General features: G+C 41.4%; 1 protein-coding gene and 1 non-coding gene across 2 annotated transcripts in view; one reads left to right on the plus strand and one right to left on the minus strand.

Annotated features, from left to right (window-relative positions):
• LOC108412203 (deleted in malignant brain tumors 1 protein-like) overlaps window positions 1-19,549 on the minus strand; it is a 54,673-nt gene that overhangs the window by 10,102 nt on the left and 25,022 nt on the right. The window contains exons 18-32 of the mRNA XM_037538134.1: window positions 14,794-15,102; window positions 14,350-14,573; window positions 14,110-14,113; window positions 12,132-12,440; window positions 11,497-11,809; window positions 8,777-9,075; window positions 7,586-7,900; window positions 7,115-7,429; window positions 6,941-7,005; window positions 2,134-2,224; window positions 1,715-2,020; window positions 1,465-1,536; window positions 930-1,244; window positions 258-311; window positions 18-176 (exon numbers count right to left, since the gene is read on the minus strand). Of these exons, the coding sequence (XP_037394031.1) occupies window positions 18-176; window positions 258-311; window positions 930-1,244; window positions 1,465-1,536; window positions 1,715-2,020; window positions 2,134-2,224; window positions 6,941-7,005; window positions 7,115-7,429; window positions 7,586-7,900; window positions 8,777-9,075; window positions 11,497-11,809; window positions 12,132-12,440; window positions 14,110-14,113; window positions 14,350-14,573; window positions 14,794-15,102 (3,150 nt within the window). The remainder of the gene's footprint in view (window positions 1-17; window positions 177-257; window positions 312-929; window positions 1,245-1,464; window positions 1,537-1,714; window positions 2,021-2,133; window positions 2,225-6,940; window positions 7,006-7,114; window positions 7,430-7,585; window positions 7,901-8,776; window positions 9,076-11,496; window positions 11,810-12,131; window positions 12,441-14,109; window positions 14,114-14,349; window positions 14,574-14,793; window positions 15,103-19,549) is intronic.
• trnat-agu lies at window positions 4,260-4,333 on the plus strand. Its single transcript has one exon. It is a non-coding gene; the product is annotated as a tRNA-Thr (tRNA).

Genomic DNA, 19,549 nt, shown 5'->3' on the forward strand with positions numbered 1-19,549 from the left:
TCTCTGAATCTCTCTACCTCTCCTGAGCACTCTGTTCTGGTAAAACAGGACAACCAGAAGCACTAATGCCAGGAAGAGCAGCACTCCCAGAAGCAGGAGAGAGACTGGATAGATGGGTGCAACAGCTGGTGGAGGAGTTTGCAGAGGAGGGGTTTTTGTCTTAACTGGCTGACGAACTGTAAACAAATAAAACACAGAACTGTGTGAAGCACATAATAACCTCTTCAGAAACATTTATTAAAATGACAAAATAGTACCTGTGTTGGTGGTGGTTGTAATTATGGGTGTAGTAGTAGAAGGCATAGATTTGTCTGTAAATGCAGAAGCAATTCACAAAATTAAAAATCCAACAAAGCACAAAAAACAAACACTCATTAAAGTGGAATCATGTTAACTAGCAATTCCACTATCATTAGTCATGAGAAAAAAAAATATACTGAAATGTGTTGTGCATGTGCTGCTGTGAGTCATCCTGTAAACCCAGACATAATAAGGTGTGGAGGTGCGGATCAGATCTCAAGAGGATTTTGGACCACATCATGTCTCTATTTATTAATGTCACACAACTAGGCTCAAAAAAGCAAGTCTAGCTTTATGATTCAGTCTCAAATGCAAAAACCATATTATACTGATGACATGATGACCATACTAGATAACTCACTTACATCCTTGGAAGACCTCAAATGTCCTGTCTGTTTAAATTCTTCGAGTTCTCCTTGAATATATATATATATTTTTTAACATGCTCATGTTAGGGAAGGAGTCTAAAGTTCAACTGTTGTTACAAAATTTCCACCAGAGAGGTCTCCAAATCTTACATAATGTAGCTTTAAGGACTGCATACCTCAATATACTTTTCCAAGCAGCCTTGCGCATTACTAAGACCCATGTAAAATTGTTTTGATTCAAGTTAGGAAATCTCCTCTGACCTGTACAGGTGACTCCAGCATCCTGCTTGTGGGAGCAGTCAGTGTGGTTCTTCAGGGAATGGGGACAGTCCCACAGGTGAATCTCATTTCCTCTACACTTCACCCTGTTCAGCCAGATAGGCCCTTCACCAGCACCAAAGACAGCACTCCCATCAGCACTCAGTGCCGGCCCACAGCCCAGCTGCCTGCAGACCACCTGAGCATCCCTGATGTCCCACAGATCATCACAGACAGACCCCCAGTCAGCATTATGAAACACCTCCAGTATCCCAGAGCAGCTTCCTTCTCCTCCTCTCAGCCTGAGAGGCAGGTGATCTACATCACACACATCACACAAGGAGATACAGAAACACTTACAAATCAGACTCATCACAGAAATAATAAAAGCAGAGCTCTAAAGAAATACAGTTTTTCAATCTGAGTATTAAACAATCATTAGTTTGAGTGAAGAAGCAAAATGAATTTGTAACATTTGTATGATTAATTTTCTGCTCTAGTCAATGAAATGTCTTCCGTATAAGTTTGAAGTTCTTACTTGAGCACTGTCTGTGATGAGGAGATGAAGAACATGTCAGATGACTTCGTAACACACGATCATTTTTCTTTTCTGTGAGTATATTAAGATAATTCATTAATCACTGAGCAAAGATTTTGCTTAAAGCTTTATTTCTCTAGAATATTCAGCTCTGTTGATTGATTTGGTCTGGTTGCACTCAGAGAAAATAACAGAAAATGATTTGACATTCTATTCATGTCATCTTACAAATCCATTACAAGCTCCATACCTGAGCAGGTAATTTTAGCCACCTCGTTGTTTTTATTACAGTAGTTCTGTCTCCAGGGTGAGGATGGACAGTGCCACAAATAGGAGTCATGACTCCTACATTTCAGATTGTCCAGCCAGTTAGGAGCTGATTCCACTCTTGCTTTGGTAGCCCTCTCACTGCCAGATCTTCCACAGTTCAGCTCCTGACAGATCAAACTTGCTGTTTCTTCATCCATCCCATTTACACACACATTGCCCCAGGTTCCATTGTAGAACACTTCTAGATTACCCTCACAGCCCTCAGTGAGTCTGAACTCTTTATACTCTGATGAGGGAAAGATTAAAAGCTTAGTTCTCAGTTTTTGATTAACATGTTTTTAGTATATTATGGAATTTTTCATTTATTTATTCATTCATTTATTCATTCATTCACTTTACCTGAGCACATGATTCCTACATCATCCTTGTGTGCACATTCATCCTTTTCACACAGCTGAAACCTGCAGTTCCACAGAGACGTCTCACTCCCCTCACACTCCACCTCATTCAGCCATAAGGGTCCAGTTCCTGGTCCAAACTGGGCTGGTACTGGAGCACTGAGGGCCACTCCACACTGCAGCTGTCTGCACACCACCTGCGCATCCTTAATATCCCAGAAGTCACCACTCACTGTCCCCCATGAGCCATTGTGGAAAACCTCCAGCCTTCCTGCACATTTTCCCCTAGAACCAACCAGCCTGATGGAGCTGTGAGCTGAATTAAACTTACCTACACACACACACACACACACACACACACACACACACACACACACACACACACACACACACACACACAGTAATTCAAGTTCTTTGTGCTATACTGGACAGCAGCCAGTAAGCTCACATACCCTGAAACACCACTTGCACGTTTAAAGTGAATGAAAAAAATGGGGAATTTTCTCCAGTAAACACACCTTCAGTTTTTGTGAGTTATATATATAATATATAAACACTGCTCAAAAAAATAAAGGGAACACTTAAACAACACAATATAACTCCAAGTAAATCAAAGTTCTGTGAAATCAAACTGTCCACTTAGGAAGCAACACTGATTGACGATCAATGTCACATGCTGTTGTACAAATGGAAAAGACAACAGGTGGAAATTATTGGCGATTAGCAAGACACACTCAATAAAGGAGTGGTTCTGCAGGTGGGGACCACAGACCACTTCTCAGTACCTTTGCTTTCTGGCTGATGTTTTGGTCACTTTTGAATGTTGGTGGTGCTTTCACACTCGTGGTAGCATGAGACAGACTCTACAACCCACACAAGTGGCTCAGGTAGTGCAGCTCATCCAGGATGGCACATCAATGCGAGCTGTGGCAAGAAGGTTTGCTGTGTCTGTCAGCGTAGTGTCCAGAGGCTGGAGGCACTAGCCAGGAGACAGGTCAGTACACCAGGAGATGTGGAGGAGGCCGTAGGAGGGCAACAACCCAGCAGCAGGACCACTACCTCCGCCTTTGTGCAAGGAGGAACAGGAGGAGCACTGCCAGAGCCCTGCAAAATGACCTCCCGCAAGCCGCAAATGTGCATGTGTCTGCACAAATGGTTAGAACCCGACTCCATGAGGATGAGGGCCCAACATCCACAGATGGGGGTTGTGCTCACAGCCCAACACCGTGCAGGACGCTTGGCATTTGCCAGAGAACACCAGGATTTCCAAATTCGCCACTGGCGTCCTGTGCTCTTCACAGATGAAAGCAGGGTCACACTGAGCACATGTGACAGATGTGACAGAGTCTGGAGGTGCTGTGGAGAGCGATCTGCTGCCTGCAACATCCTTCAGCATGACCGGTTTGGCAGTGGGTCAGTAATGGTGTGGGGTGGCATTTCTTTGGAGGGCCACACAGCCCTCCATGTGCTCGCCAGAGGTAGCCTGACTGCCATTAGGTACCGAGATGAGATCCTCAGACCCCTTGTGAGACCATATGCTGGTGCGGTTGGCACTGGGTTCCTCCTAATGCAGGACAATGCTAGACCTCATGTGGCTGGAGTGTGTCAGCAGTTCCTACAAGATGAAGGCATTGAAGCTACGGACACATCATGAATCCGATCACATCTGGGACATCGTGTCTTGCTCCATCCACCAACGTCACGTTGCACCACAGACTGTCCAGGAGTTGGCGGATGCTTTAGTCCAGGTCTGGGAGGAGATCCATCAGGAGACCATCCGCCACCTCATCAGGAGCATGCCCAGGCATTGTAGGGAGGTCATACAGGCACGTGGAGGCCACACACAACACTGAGCCTCATTTTGACTTGTTTTAAGGACATCACATCAAAGTTGGATCAGCCTGTCGTGTGTTTTTCCACTTTAATTTTGTGTGTGACTCCAAATCCAGGCCTTCATTGGTTAATAAATTTGATTTCCATTGATTTTTGTGTTATTTTGTTGTCAGCACATTCAACTTTGTACAGAACAAAGTATTCATTGAGAATATTTCATTCATTCAGATCTAGGATGTGTTATTTGAGTGTTCCCTTTATTTTTTTTGAGCGGTGTATATACATATAGATTGTGGCGCCGTGGCTTAGTTGGGTAAAGCGCCTGTCTAGTAAACAGGAGATCCTGAGTTTGAATCCCAGCGGTGCCTCGTCTTCATAGTAAATGTTTTGGGGGCAGTTGTGGGCTGGAGGTTAGGGATCCAGCCTCATGACCAGAAGGTTGCTGGTTCGATCCCCAGAGCCGACAGCACATGACTGAGGTGTCCTTGAGCAAGACACCTAACCCCCAACTGCTCCCCGGGCGCTGCGGATTGGGCTGCCCACCGCTCCAGGCAAGTGTGCTCACTGCCCCCTAGTGTGTGTGTATGCTCACTGGTGTCTATGTGGTTTTTCACTTCACGGATGGGTTAAATGCGGAGTTGAAATTTCCCCATTGTGGGACTAATAAGGGTCAATTAAATTAAATTAAATAGATGTTCACAACTACTCTCATAGCTTTTATTTTGTCTTATACTGTGTCGCCATTTAATCAGATGGCGCTCTACCAGAGGCGGTTTATGAGGAACCTGGCCACTTTCTGTTCCCACGTTATTTCGAAAACAGGACGGCTAATCTGCTGGGGGTGTTTACGACTGAGTCCTCAGTGAATGGGAGTAAATAGAGCTCAACGGCTAAAAACGAAACACGATTTTTTCTAATCACATGTCCAGGACTTTTCTTTAATGTCTTCTTTAAGAAGAAATATGTATTTCACTAAAAAGCAAAGGAATCTTACCTATATATTATCTTTGTCTACAGCAAACGGGTTTTGGGCAGCAGGGGGCGGGCATTACTGCCAGAGCGATAATTGATTGGCGAGTGGAGCAGCTCATTGGCTGTTCGCGCTCATTGACCTCATGGACATACATGAGGCACTGTTTTATACTCATATAGCTCGAGTTCAAAAGCTCTTAAAATATAACAGCGGTGTTAAAAGGTTTTATGATATTCAGTGTTCAGGAAATGCGTGTATTCTTTTACATTAAAAATGTTTAAGCATTTATAAACTATGATTTTGCTCATATGCCGTGAGCTCCGACCCACAACACTCATAGGACTGGGTCTCAGTCAGAGCAGACCCACGCCGCCGCTGACCCCGCCCCCTATTTACAGAGCGAGATGTAAATATGAATAAAAAATATATTAAAATTTGAAAAAAAGGCATAAAACAAACAAAAAAATAAGTACATCTGTCAAAGTGTCTCTTTTAAAGTCACTTCGCCGGTCCCAAGCCCGGATAAAGGAGGAGGGTTGAGCGTAGAGTAGCAGTTCCACCCCATAACAGTTTTTTGATTAAATTTGATATGCTTTTTTAACATTTAACAACACAGGACAAAATTGATTTATGTAATTTACGTAAAAATAATTTATGTAATGTGGGTCTAGACAAAGCATTAAAGTTATGAAGTTATTTTAAGAAGTGACGGCCTGTTTCAAAGGCAATAAAAAAAGAATCAACAGAAGAAGTTCATTTATTCAGAGTTTATTTGTAGTTCTAACATATTTAGAGTGTTTTTTACTCACTTTTTTCTCTCCCACAACGTTATTCCTTTATTCTACAGCTTCAGATACACGCAAACGGACCGTTATGCAAATTAGACGATGGCGTCATTTAGCGACTTCTGGGGACTTTTAGGACAGCCAGTAGCGACTTTCCTTACTGAGGAGTTGGCAACACTGCTCGTGGCTCATCTACAGGTAAACGATCATGACGAGAAGCGAAAACTAGTCGCTCCCGGTTTCCTCTTCGCCAGCATCACAGGAGCGATTATGAAGTTCCAGTGGTTGACAGCTGAGCTCATCACCCACAGTGTGCACGAGTTCGCCATAAAAAGGGACCGGCATTCGGCCTCTTCTTTGGTTCGTATCCTCGGATGCTTTAAACTGTTCTCTGACGCTGCAGCCTCGGGCTCCTCCGGCCGCCTTCGGCCGCTTCGTTCGAAACCTCTTCAAACCCGGAGCGGCTTCGATGAGTCTCCTCAAATGTTTGGTACAGAAACATCAGCCGGAATGTTTATGGGTCTCAGCAGCGCGAAATGAGGACAAATGTCGAGTTGTATTGACGTAAAAGTCGCATTACTGCAGATCGGATACGGATCGGATTTCAGTACCACATATGAAAACAACTCAAATCGGAATTGAAAATGTCAGATTCAGTGCGTTTTTGCTGTTCACACTGACACACAGATGACACACCTGTGTCACATATGAGGAAAAAGATCGGATTTGGGCAACTTTTACCTGCTGTGTAAATGTAGCTGATTGTTTCAGTAGTGCCAAAATGTAATGATGAATCATTTATATTCATAAAAATAAGATTGTTTACTTAGCTTATTGCTCCCCCACCCCCCATCACACATCTCCACATGATGAGGTGAGTTAATCTTCTGATTGTGAAATAATCAAAATTAAAATGAAATTTTAGGCATTTTAAATAATTAGATGTGTTAATACTGACCAGAGCAGGTGACTGAGAGCTGTTCTCTGGAGCTGCAGTTGACTGCTTGTGCGCTGCTGCAGTTCCCCAGATGAGCTTCACTCCCAGAACAATTGAAACCCGTCACACACATGTGACTGTGCTCAGGACTGGATGTAGAGGAGCTGGAGAAGCTGAACACAGAGCCACAGCCCAGCTGTCTGCAGACCACAGAGGCCTCAGACTCACTCCAGGAGTCCAGCAGAACTCTCCTCCAGTCCTGCAAGAAGTAAACCTCCACCTCCCCCTCACACTCCATCCCTCCATACAACCTCACTCTCCCTTCATGAGACACGAGAGAGGAACCTGAAAAGGAAGGATTTTTTTTTATTTGATTGATGGTGCCAATGACACACTAATTTACTAAAAGGGTGGGTTTTACTTTAACATGCAGTGCACAATTCTGAGAGCTCACCACTGCAGATGACTCCAGCATCCTGTTTATGCGAGCATGCAGTTCGACTCCATGATGAAATGGGACATTTTGACAGGTGTGTTTCGTTCCCCTGACAGTCAAACACATCCGCCCAGATCTGGCCACTCCCCTCCCCAAACCAGTCTGACCCCAACACAGCCACAGCACTCCCACACTTCAGCTGACCACAGAGGACACTGGCAGCTCTCATATCCCAGCTTACATCACACACTGTGCCCCATTCACTGAGGTACTGGAGCTCCACTCGACCAGAACAGGAGTCAGAGCCGCTCACCAGCCGAGCCTGAGTGTGACCTGAATCAGCATCACATTAAAGGAATAAATATGGATAAGGGCAGTTCAGTGCTATTTATTGTGAGACTGTGGCTGAGTTTACTGGTAGTAAATAAATACATTTAATAAATAAATACATTAATTAAATTAAATCTCATTTAAAAATAAATACTTTACCTGAACACACCAGGCCCACTTCTCTGTCATGGGAGCAGTTGTGTTTGAGTGAAGATGATGTTGGACAGAAATAAATCTGAGTTTCATTGCCTCTACACTGAAACTCCTCTGACCACTCCTGACCCTCCCCTCTGCCAAAAGCAGCTGCTCCCAGCACCTCCACAGGAAGCCCACAGCCCAGCTCTCGACACACAAACTCTGCATCCTGCTGGTCAAAGTCAGCATCACACACTGTGGACCAGGTCTCTCCATGACGCACCTCCACTCTCCCAGAGCACAGGTGGAATCCATCAGCAAGTCTGGACATTCTGTGACCTGTGAGTATTTGTAAGTACGTTAACACTGTGCACAGTATAGAGAAAGAAGTACATTTTCTTAAACTTGACACTTGACAGAAAGTGGAAATAATATGTAACAATGGTTTTCAGGCTTTTTGGGTTTGTGGTTTTCCACTGCAAGATTTTTTTCAGGCAAATTCCACCATCTCCCAATTTAGTTTTTTAAAATGATATTAATGACACTCAGGAGGGAATACAAACTTTGTGGTTCGGCTCACATTTGGTTGACTCTCTTAGTAATATCTTAATATAGATGAGAATGAAAAAAATAATTCCTTTACTTTAGTTAATAGGGGATATTTGACTAAAACATCAGGTGTAATTAGTGATTTAGTCATCCTAATGGTCTAACAGTAGAACTAAACTCTCTGAATGATGTGATCATATAAAACAAACTATTTTGATAACATTTTGTTACAGTTCATGTGTAGAGGAAGTCTTTTAAAAATGTGAACACATTCTGAGTAGGAAGGTGGCATCTTTTCTATATACCGTCAGTTTTCCTATATGAATTTCATTTGAGTGATTAGCCAGAGGTTGCAGTCAGCAGTGGAAGAGCTGTGTGTGTTGAGGGCAGTATTAGGCAGTGTACTGCTTTTGGCCTGGAAACTATATAAGAATTATATTATTAAATCTTTTCTTTTAAAATAGGTGACCTTTTTATTTCACAACTAATATTTTTTTATTACTTTCACATTTTCTGCAATTAATCTTATGTACCCCATCCGAGAGCCACTGATGTAAAAGATCCAAGATAATAACATTCAAAATATTTAGAAAATAAATGACATTATAGTGATGATGATATTAGGCTTTTGTTCATTCATAGATGTGATCACTGACTGCAGTTTACCTGAGCAGATGACTCCAGCGTCTTCACCATGATCACAGTTATGTTTACCCCATCCCCGTGATTTACAGTTCTTCAGTGTAGACTCTGATCCACTACAGTCCACTTCATTCATCCAGATTTGTCCTGATCCTGGTCCAAAATGAGCATCACTCAGTGCAGCTACAGCCTCTCCACAGCGCAGCTCTCTACACACCACTGCAACATCACTCATATCCCAGTAATCACCACAAACTGTTCCCCACTGTCCTCTATGAAGAACCTCCACTCTCCCAGCACAGCGACTGCCACCATCCACCAGCCTCACACTGTCTGTACAATAGAGAGAGAGAGAGACAGAGAGAGAGAGAAACTCAGCACACTCAGTTCCACAACATGGTTAAGAGTAATTGAACAGTTATTGTGGTGCTAGGAGAAATGAATGGGAAGAAGGAACTACAGTCATACCTAATTACAAATTAGAATTAATTGAATAAAATGCTTGAAATCAGAGGAAACTGCAGTGAATGTCTTTTCATCATTAGCATAACAGTTTGACTTCTTGTACAGGTTTAAAATAATTACAATGCACAGCAGCACAACAGATACATATTAAATTTCAATGTAAAACCTTTAACTAAAAGAAATCATACAGTAAGTCATATGAAAACAAAACGTTTTGTTACAGTAAATCCACAACAACAGCAAACCTTTTTCCACTCTACAAAAATAGTCCTTACCAGCCCAAACCAACATTAGAAATCAGAGGAAACTGCAGTGGATATGATTTCAATATTTGTATAACAATTTGACATGTTTAGCTGTGCAGGTTTAAAATAATTATGATGCCCAGCAAACAGATACATGTAAAACTTCAAATACAGTGTAAACCTTTAATTAAAGTAAATCATAAAGTAAGTCACAGAAAACAGACATCTTTTTGTTACTGTAAATCAATAACAGAGAGCAATTTACTTTATTAAGCAAAATCACTTCATAGTATAAATCAATAAATCAATTTGAGTATAAATAAAAAACAAAGTAAAACTAGATTATAAAATGATTAGATTAAACTAGATATTTAAATTAGTCTTAAATAATTTATTTAATATAATGAAACCATGTAACTGGAGACATATCAATTTATAGAACAATAGCAGAGGGGCACTCTTCTTGGCCTTTATAGAAAGTTTCATGATTTCTGGAAAGTACCAAATGAAAGATTAATTTCTGGTTCATTTTATTCAATAGAATCATGCTTGTGTAAAACTCTGCCAGTACTATGCTTGTTTCATTGTAAAGTTTAGGATGGAAACAAAAGAGTTAAAGTCTCGAAATCCAGAGCACAAAATTGGCCAGTCAGAAATTCTTTGAATTTTAATCTAAAATTAATAGTTATTTTATGATTCTTGAATTGTGACCCAGTTTCATTAATATAAGTTATTGTGTTGGTATTTAATCATTTGTTACTGTTTTTCATTTCATAATTCTTTTTATTATTATTTTATTAAATCAAATAATTTCTGTGAACAATGGACCCTTCTCCAACCTATGCTGTTTCTCCACGCAGCACATTCATCACCATGGCTCTGTCTGAAACGTCAGGTCATTAGATTCACCCACACTGCTACTTTATGTGATTTCAGTTTCACTGTTTCCCTTTTATCCACACTCAGGCTGGTCCTATGATAGCATTAGAATTGTTATGCTTGATGCTGAAAAGCCATATGTTAAATTTAGAGTCACAACTATTTCCAGTATTTTTGTTCTGTGAATTTAATACCTCTGGTTTTCTCTTTGTAATTGTTAATGTAATATGATGTGTCTATATCCCTTTCATGGTCCGTCATTTAGTGCTTATATACTTCTGTCATTAAATAATCCTTTATTAAAGTCATCACCAGTGGTTCTGTGCATATAATTACCACAATTGTTCAAGTGAGATCCCTGTCCTGAGATTAATGTAATTATCTGTGTTTTGGAAAAGTGGGAAAATCGATGATTTAAGTGATCTTGTCCCACTACGTAATAATTGCAAAGTGACAGAGGAAGCAACCAATCATGTGTTGAATTCCAAATGGTAGGGACCAATTTTGTGAGAATAAATGTCATTCCAGGTCTTCTCAAAGTCCTAGATATGTCACTGACTGAATACGAGTGGCAGCTAAATCAGGAGATTGTTAGAAACGGAAAACAGCGGCGGCAGCTCTATACCAGCGCTCACTACTGAACGAGTTACTGTCAAACTGGTACAAGGTAAAATATGTGCAACTATATCTGTCACAAGCTACAAGTAAAACATGTAATGTTTTCTGAAGCTTCAAATATCTGTGTTTCATCTAGAACTGCCCTTTTTATTTCCCATCTCACCTTAAATAGCACAGGAATTACTTTCTGGTGGCAACAAATTTATTGTCCCAGCTAAACTACATTCTGGTACCTAAATGTAGAATGTTTATGGGAGAATGCAAGAAAGGGAAATTAACAAATGAAAGGAAAAGGCACATAACAAATATTATGGATGGTTAACAAAGAGAGCTAAGAAGTGATAAATAACATAAAAGAGATTATAAGTTGGCAGTTAATGTAATATACATACTCAGCAGTTGGTTTATGTGTATAGAAAGTGACATTTCTGCAAAAAAAAAGTTGCATGCAAAGAGATACACAAAATACAAGAGAACATATGTTCTAAATATCATGTGCAGCACATCAGTAAAATAATGCAGTGTTAATTGATGAACATGGCCCTCTTACCAGCACACACCAGACCCACATCACTGTCATGGGAGCAGTTGTGTTTGAGTGAAGATGATGGACAGAAGTGAATCTGAGATTCGTTGCCTCTACACTGAAGCTCCTCTGACCACACCTGACCCTCCCCTCTGTCAAAAGCAGCTGCTCCCAGCACCTCCACAGGAAGCCCACAGCGCAGCTCTCGACACACAACCTCTGCATCCTGCTGGTCAAAGTCAGCATCACACACTGTGGACCAGGTCTCTCCATGAAGCACCTCCACTCTCCCAGAGCAGCGAGAACCACCAACCAGCCTGACTCCTTATACAATTTTGTTTAAAGATATCATTTTTTTAAAAGATGGTATTACAGCTTTTTTTTTCCAAAACAAGAATATTAAAGTCACAAGTTTATAACGTAATATTTCCAAAGAGAAAAGTAAACCTAATTAAGTTTGAAAGTCCTCAAAAAGACAATATAATATATTGCATGTATGATATAATTAAAATGAATAAAAAGAAGTTAAATGTACAAAAAGTGTTTTTTGCTAATGAAAATCATTGTCAAATAAAAGCTATTCAATGAAAAATAATTTCGAAAGTTAATCTTATTGAATAAATTACTGAAATTTAGTAAATCCTACCTGAACAGACAACTCCAGCATCTTTAGAATGATCACAGTTATGTTTACCCCATCTTGCTGATCTACAATTCTTCAGTGTGGACTCTGATCCACCACAGCCAACTTTACTCATCCAGATTGGTCCTGATCCTGGTCCAAAGTGGGCATCGCTCAGTGCATCTACAGCCTTGCCACAGCCCAGCTCTCTACACACCACTGCAGCATGTTTCATATCCCAGCCATCACCACACACTGTTCCCCACTGTCCACTATGAAGAACCTCCACTCTCCCAGCACAGCGACTGCCACCATCCACCAACCTCACACTGCCTGAACAACCGAGATAGAAAAGACAAATATTTATGTATGTGGCCATAACGAGCTATGAAGCCACAAAAGTCCAGACCTCTGTAGATTCAAGACTTTTCCGCTGTGTATCCGCAGTCATGAGATTCACTGTGGATACACTAATGTACTGATAAGCAAGCTGCTACCATATTTGTAAATTATATTATATTATAAAGTCTTTGCTCAGACCAGTTTTAACTTTTTAAGATGTACTTTTATTATTTAAAGTAACACAGGGGAACACACCTATGGTCCAAAGCAAGTGTTTGCTATGTGAGTGTTCATGATGGCAACCAACAGATTACTCATTAAATGCTAACTTCCTGATTTTTTTTTTAACTGCTCTTTACTTTGGTTGCAGTGGCTGCTCAGGTTGGACAGAGATGATTTACAGTCATTGGCCTAGTCTTTAAGCTCCACAGTTTGCTGTCAAGTAATTAAACGAGTTCGCTTTTTCAATAATAACAGGACAGAGAAGCAAGAGAGACACGGAGATCAAGCATGAACAGTAAGACAGAGAGAGAGAGAGTGTGAATGAGAGCATTAGAACAAATAGTGATGAAGAGAGACAGAGAACGATTTCCAGAAAACACTCAGCTCCTCTTCATGGTTAAATGAGAATGAACAGTCATTGTGGTGCTAGGAGAAATGATTGGAAAATAGGAATCAAAGTCATACTTCAACACAAATTAATATTACTTACATTAATTCTTATTAGAAATCAGAGGAAACTGCAGTGGATATGATTTCAATATTTGTATAACAATTTGACGTGTTTAGCTGTGCAGGTTTAAAATAATTATGATGCCCAGCAAACAGATACATGTAACACTTCAAATACAGTGTAAACCTTTAATTAAATCATAAAGTAAGTCACAGAAAACAGACATCTTTTTGTTACTGTAAATCAATAACAGAGAGCAATTTACTTTTTCAAGCGAAATCACTTTATAGTATAAATCAATAAATCAATTTGAGTATAAATAAAAAACAAAGTACAACAAGATTATAAAACCATAAAAATTGATAAAAGTTTCATAAAAATTGATAAAATTAGATTAAACTAGATATTTAAATTAGTCTTAAATAATTTACTTAATATAATGAAACCATGTAACTGGAGACATATCAATTTATAGAACAATAGCAGAGGGGCACTCTTCTTGGCCTTTATAGAAAGTTTCATGATTTCTGGAAAGTACCAAATTACCAGAAAGTACCAGATTAATTTCTGGTTCATTTTATTCAATAGAATCATGCTTGTGTAAAACTCTGCCAGTACTATGCTTGTTTCATTGTAAAGTTTAGGATGGAAACAAAAGAGTTAAAGTCTCGAAATCCAGAGCACACAATTTTAAGTTTAAGTTTCATCTAGAACTTTCCATTTCACCTTGAATAGCACAGGAATTACTTTCTGGTGGCAACAAATTTATTGTCCCAGCTAAACTACATTCTGGTACCTAAATGTAGAATGTTTATGGAAGAATGCAAGAAAGGGAAATTAACAAATGAAAGGAAAAGGCACATAACAAATATTATGGATGGTTAACAAAGAGAGCTAAGAAGTGATAAATAACATAAAAGAGATTATAAGTTGGCAGTTAATGTAATATACATATTCAGAAGTTGGTTTATGTGTATAGAAAGTGACATTTCTGCAAAAAAAAGTTGCATGCAAAGAGATACACAAAATACAAGAAAAAATATGTTCTAAATATCATGTGCAGTACATCAGTAAAATAATGCAGTGCTAATTGATGAACATGGCCCTCTTACCAGCACACACCAGACCCACATCACTGTCATGGGTGCAGTTGTGTTTGAGTGAAGATGATGGACAGAAGTGAATCTGAGATTCGTTGCCTCTACACTGAAGCTCCTCTGTCCACACCTGACCCTCCCCTCTGCCAAAAACAGCTGCTCCCAGCACCTCCACAGGAAGCCCACAGCCCAGCTCTCGACACACAACCTCTGCATCCTGCTGGTCAAAGTCAGCATCACACACTGTGGACCAGGTCTCTCCATGAAGCACCTCCACTCTCCCAGAGCAGCGAGAACCACCAACCAGCCTGATTCTTCCTGAAATATTAACATGCCAGAATAGAAATGAATTAACTAGACAAACATTTATGATTGAGAGAAATGTTTTTTATGTGCTAAGCCAGTTTTGGAATATGAGTGGAAAACTATATATTTATATATCATGTTGTTTTAGTTTTGATAGAGACTTAATAGAGATTAATTTGATAAAGACTTTGATAGAGACTCTTACTCTGACCTAAATTTAATTGGTAGTATATTGAAAGATTATTTCCAAAAGCTCTGTAGTGATTACCTGAACAAATGACTCCAGCAACTTCGGTATTTTCACAGTTATGTTCACCCCAATCTTTTAATTTGCAGTTATTCAATGTAGACTCTGATCCATTACAATTCACATCATCCAGCCACATTGGTCCTGATCCTGGTCCAAAGTGAGCTCTACCCAGTGCAGTTACAGACTCTCCACAGCCCAGCTCTCTACACACCACTGCAGCATCTCTCATATCCCAGTAATCATCACACACTTTTCCCCACTGTCCTCTATGAAGAACCTCCACTCTCCCAGCACATCGACTGCCACCATCCACCAACCTCACACTGACTGTACAACAGAGAGAGAGCACGAGAGAGAGGACAAGAACACAGATACATTACATGGCCAAAATACATGGACACCAAAACATCACACCATATGTGCTTGTTGAATATTTTACTCAAAAACCACAGACATTAGCACATAGCCTCAACTCCTCTGCTTTCACTTTTTGAACATGGCTGAAGGATTTGCTTCCATTTAGCCACAAAAGCATTAATGCAGTTGGCCCGATAAGGCGTAGCTGGCTGTCAGGGCTCAGTACTGGGTGCTGTAGTTTTTCCACATCAACTCCATCCATCCATCCATCCATCCATCCATCCATCCATCCATCCATCTTCCGCTTCTCCGGGGTTTGGGTCGCGGTGGCAGCATCTTAAGCAATGAGGCCCAGACCTCCCTTTCCCCAGCCACTTCCACTAGCTCTCCGGGGGGGGGATTCCGAGGCGCTTCCAGGCTAGCTAGGCAATATAGTCACGCCAGCGTGTCCTGGGTCTTCCCCGGGGTCTCCTCCCTGGTGGACTTGCCTGTGACACCTCACGAGGGAGGCGTCAAGGAGGCATCCTAACCAGATGCCCGAACCACCTCAACTGGCTCCTCTCGATGTGAAGAAGCAGCGGCTCTACTCCGAGTCCCTCCCGGATGACCATACTTCTCACCCTATCTCTAAGGGAGAGTCCAGACACCCTGCGGAGGAAACTCATTTTCGGTCATTACCCAAAGCTCATAACCATAGGTAAGGGTAGGAACATAGATCGACCGGTAAATCGAGAGCTTTGCCTTGTGGCTCAGCTCTTTCTTTACCACAACAGACCGGTAAAGAGCCCGCATCACTGCTGACCCAGCACCAATCCGCCTATCAATCTCCCGCTCTCTTGTACCATCACTCGTGAACAAGACCCCGAGATTAAACTCCTCCACTTGAGGCAAGAGCTTATCACAGACCCAGAGAGGGCTCTCCACCCTTTTCTGCCTGAGAACCATGGTCTCCGATTTGGAGGTACTGATTCTCATCCCGGCCGCTTCACACTCGGCTGCAAACCGATCCAGCAAAAGTTAAAGTTCATCACGGCCTGATGTCCCCAATAGGACCACATCATCTGCAAACAGCAGCGATGTGACCTTGAGGTCCCCGAACCGGACACCCTCCATCCCCTGACTGCGCCTAGAAATTCTATCCATAAAAATTATGAATAGAATCTGTGACAAAGGGCAGCCCTGAGTCCAACTCTCACTGGGAACGAGTCTGACTTACTGCCGGCCATGCGAACCAAGCTCCTGCTTTGTTTGTACAGGGCCTGAATGGCTCATAGCAAAGAGCCATGTACCCCGTACTCCCGAAGCTCCTCCCACAGAATACCCCGGGGAACACAGTCAAATGCCTTCTCCAGATCCACAAAGCACATGTGGACTGGTTGGGCAAACTCCCATGAGCCTGGAGAGGGTGAAGAGTTGGTCCAGTGTTCCACGACCAGGGTGGAACCCGCACTGCTCCTCCTGGATCCGAGGTTCGACGATAAGCCAGACTTTCTTCTCCAGTACCCCTGCATAGACCTTACCAGGGAGGCTGAGGAGTGTGATTCCCCTGTAGTTGGAACACACCCTCCGGTACCCTTTTTTAAAAAGAGGCACCACCACCCCAGACTGCAAATCCAGTGGCACCGCCCCCGATGTCCATGCAATGTTGAAAAGGTGTGTCAGCCAAGACAGCCCCACAACATCCAGAGCCTTGAAGAACTCGGGACGGATCTCATCCACCCCTAGAGCCTTGCCACCAAGGAGCTTTTTAACTACCTTATGACTTCGGCCTCAGTAATGGACGAGCCTGTTCCCGTGTCTCCAGACTCTGCCTCCTCACTGCAGAATGTGTCGGTGGGATTGAGAAGGTCCTCAAAGTATTCCTTCCACCGCCCAATGATGTCTTCAGTCGAAGTCAGCAGCAAACCATCTCCACTATATACAGTGCTAGTGGCACACTGCTTTCCCCTTCTGAGTCGCCTGATGGTTTGCCAGAATCTTTTTGGAGCCGACTTAAAGTTACTTTCCAAGGCCTCACATTATTTTTAACTTAAGATTATTTAGCCAGATCATAATGAGTGTAAAGCGTGGTTAGGATTCTACTCATGGAATAGTAAATAAAAATATGTTCCGGAAAACAAAACGTGTTCTTTGTTTATTCATATATTTTACTCTAACAGTATCTCTGAGTAAAATCATAACCAAGGCATTTACATAGTTCAGACTAAAACAGTTTAGCCCTAACCATCCATTTTCCAAGCCGCTTCTCCGTCAGGGTTGCGGGGGAGAGCTGGAGCCTATCCCAGCAGTCTTTGGGCGGAAGGCAAGATACACCCTGGACAGGTCGCCAGTCCATCGCAGGGCAGACAGTCACTCACACCCAGGGGGAATTTAGCATGTCTTTGGACTGTGGGAGGAAACCGGAGAACCCAGAGGAAACCCACACAGACACGGGGAGAACATGCAAACTCCACACAGAGAGGACCCCGGTCACCTGGCCGGGGAATGGAACCCAGGCCCTCCTTGCTGTGAGGCGACAGCGCTACCCACCATGCCACCATGCCGCCTCTAACCATCTATGATTATGTTTAAAGTTCTCATTATGATAGATCAGAAAGAATATAGCAATCTTGACTTAAGGTCTCTCATGTAAAACTTAAACAAGAGCTTAAAGTACAGAGTTAGTGATAATACAGAACACAACCACAGAAACACATCAATGTAATAAAATATGACTCAAACAGCACTAAAATAACAGAGAGAGAAAGAATGAGAGAGACAGAGAGAGAGAGAGAGAGAGAGAGAAATTATATATCTGTGATTCTTTGACAGAGAGAATATACTTACCAGCTGTGGTGAGTGAGATTGTGGAGGACAGAAGAATGAGAGCAACACAGCTGTCCATCTCCCTCTGACCTGCACACAGTCCGTTCAACTCAGCAGCAGAACAAGCTTCACCTCCACTTCCCCAGAGAGACTGAAGAAACAGAGAGAGAAAGAGAGACAGAGAGAGAGAGAGAGAGAGAGAGAGAGAGAGAGAAAGAGAGAGAGAGCGCCCCACAGCCGCCAATCACACTCACTATGACCTTATTAGAAAGAGGAGAGGAAATCATCAAACATTTTCAGAGACAAATCAGAGGAGGCGTTTTTTTCTTTCTCCATATTTATCAAAAGAGCGTCAGTGCTGATGAACAGAACTCCACCTCCGTCTCTAGAGGTGTGTGTGTGAGATGCTCGCAGCAGTGTGGTGAGAAACACACCAACATACAGGAGACTGACTTCAGAGAGAGGAAACACTCCAGTGTAATACAGCGTTAATGCTGCACCTGCAGAGAGCTGATCCACACACTGATAACCAGCTCACACACACAAAACTGCTTAGAATCCAGACACACAGAAATACTAGCTTGTCATTTAGTAAAGTTAAAAATAAGTTAAGCTTATTTTATTTTACTTATTTGAAGTGAAAATGCTGCCTTTTCATTATTTTGTATAACAGAGAGCCCAGTGTAATGGACTCATGATTAAAAACAAATATAAAATAGCATAAAATTAGGTAAATATTGTATACAAATACAACTTTTAGCATAATTTAATACTTTTTTTGTCACAGTCATTTAACTGATCACCATTACACACATAATTGCAGCTCTTACACAAAAAATGGTTTGAGTCACTGCAGTACATTTTCTTGTCCACTAGATGGCAGCAGAGGATCAATAATCAGTGAATTTAGTCACTGGGAGCTGAAGGTCCTGAAGTGCATTTTCTCTGTACTGACCTGCTGAGGTCACTTCGAGGGTCTCAGTGTCTCTAATGGCTTCTGTGTCTCTCAGATATATGAAATAGGTTTTAAAAAAAAGCTTTAAACATTTAATAACGTGCTGCTTTCAATTCATCACTTTAATATTCAATCAAAGCCTTACTGTCCTGGATGTAAAGTGAATTGAGGTAGAATTACACTGTTAAAAAAAGCTAAAATAATGAATAAAATTAATAATAATATTTCTTTGTATACTTACTAAGAAAATAAAATCACTCAAATGAACTTCAGTCCTTCCAGAACTAGAATCTATCACGAATCATCTATGTTCAGCTGTAAACTGAAAGTTGTACTCTGTCATTCCTGAGTTCAGGATTAGTCACAGAAATAATGAATGCAGTCTGAAGAAAATAACTCAAATTTTATATGAAAGCACTGTGGCAGTACTCCTGTAATCATATTTCTGACCAACATTCATGACATTATTTTCTCTGTAGTCTGTTCACAGCTCAGACACTGTGGATTCAAAACATTCACTGAAGTTTTATTTGATTGAATCCTTCTTTCAGTTTAGAATAGAGTGTGTTATCATATTACTGCGATAATTGACCTGCAAAATATTTAATTCATTTGAGGTTGTTTGAATGTGGGTGAATGTTTATAGTATTCAAATGA

Source organism: Pygocentrus nattereri, chromosome 1 (assembly GCF_015220715.1).
Source record: "Pygocentrus nattereri isolate fPygNat1 chromosome 1, fPygNat1.pri, whole genome shotgun sequence".
Taxonomy (NCBI): Eukaryota; Metazoa; Chordata; class Actinopteri; order Characiformes; family Serrasalmidae; genus Pygocentrus; species Pygocentrus nattereri.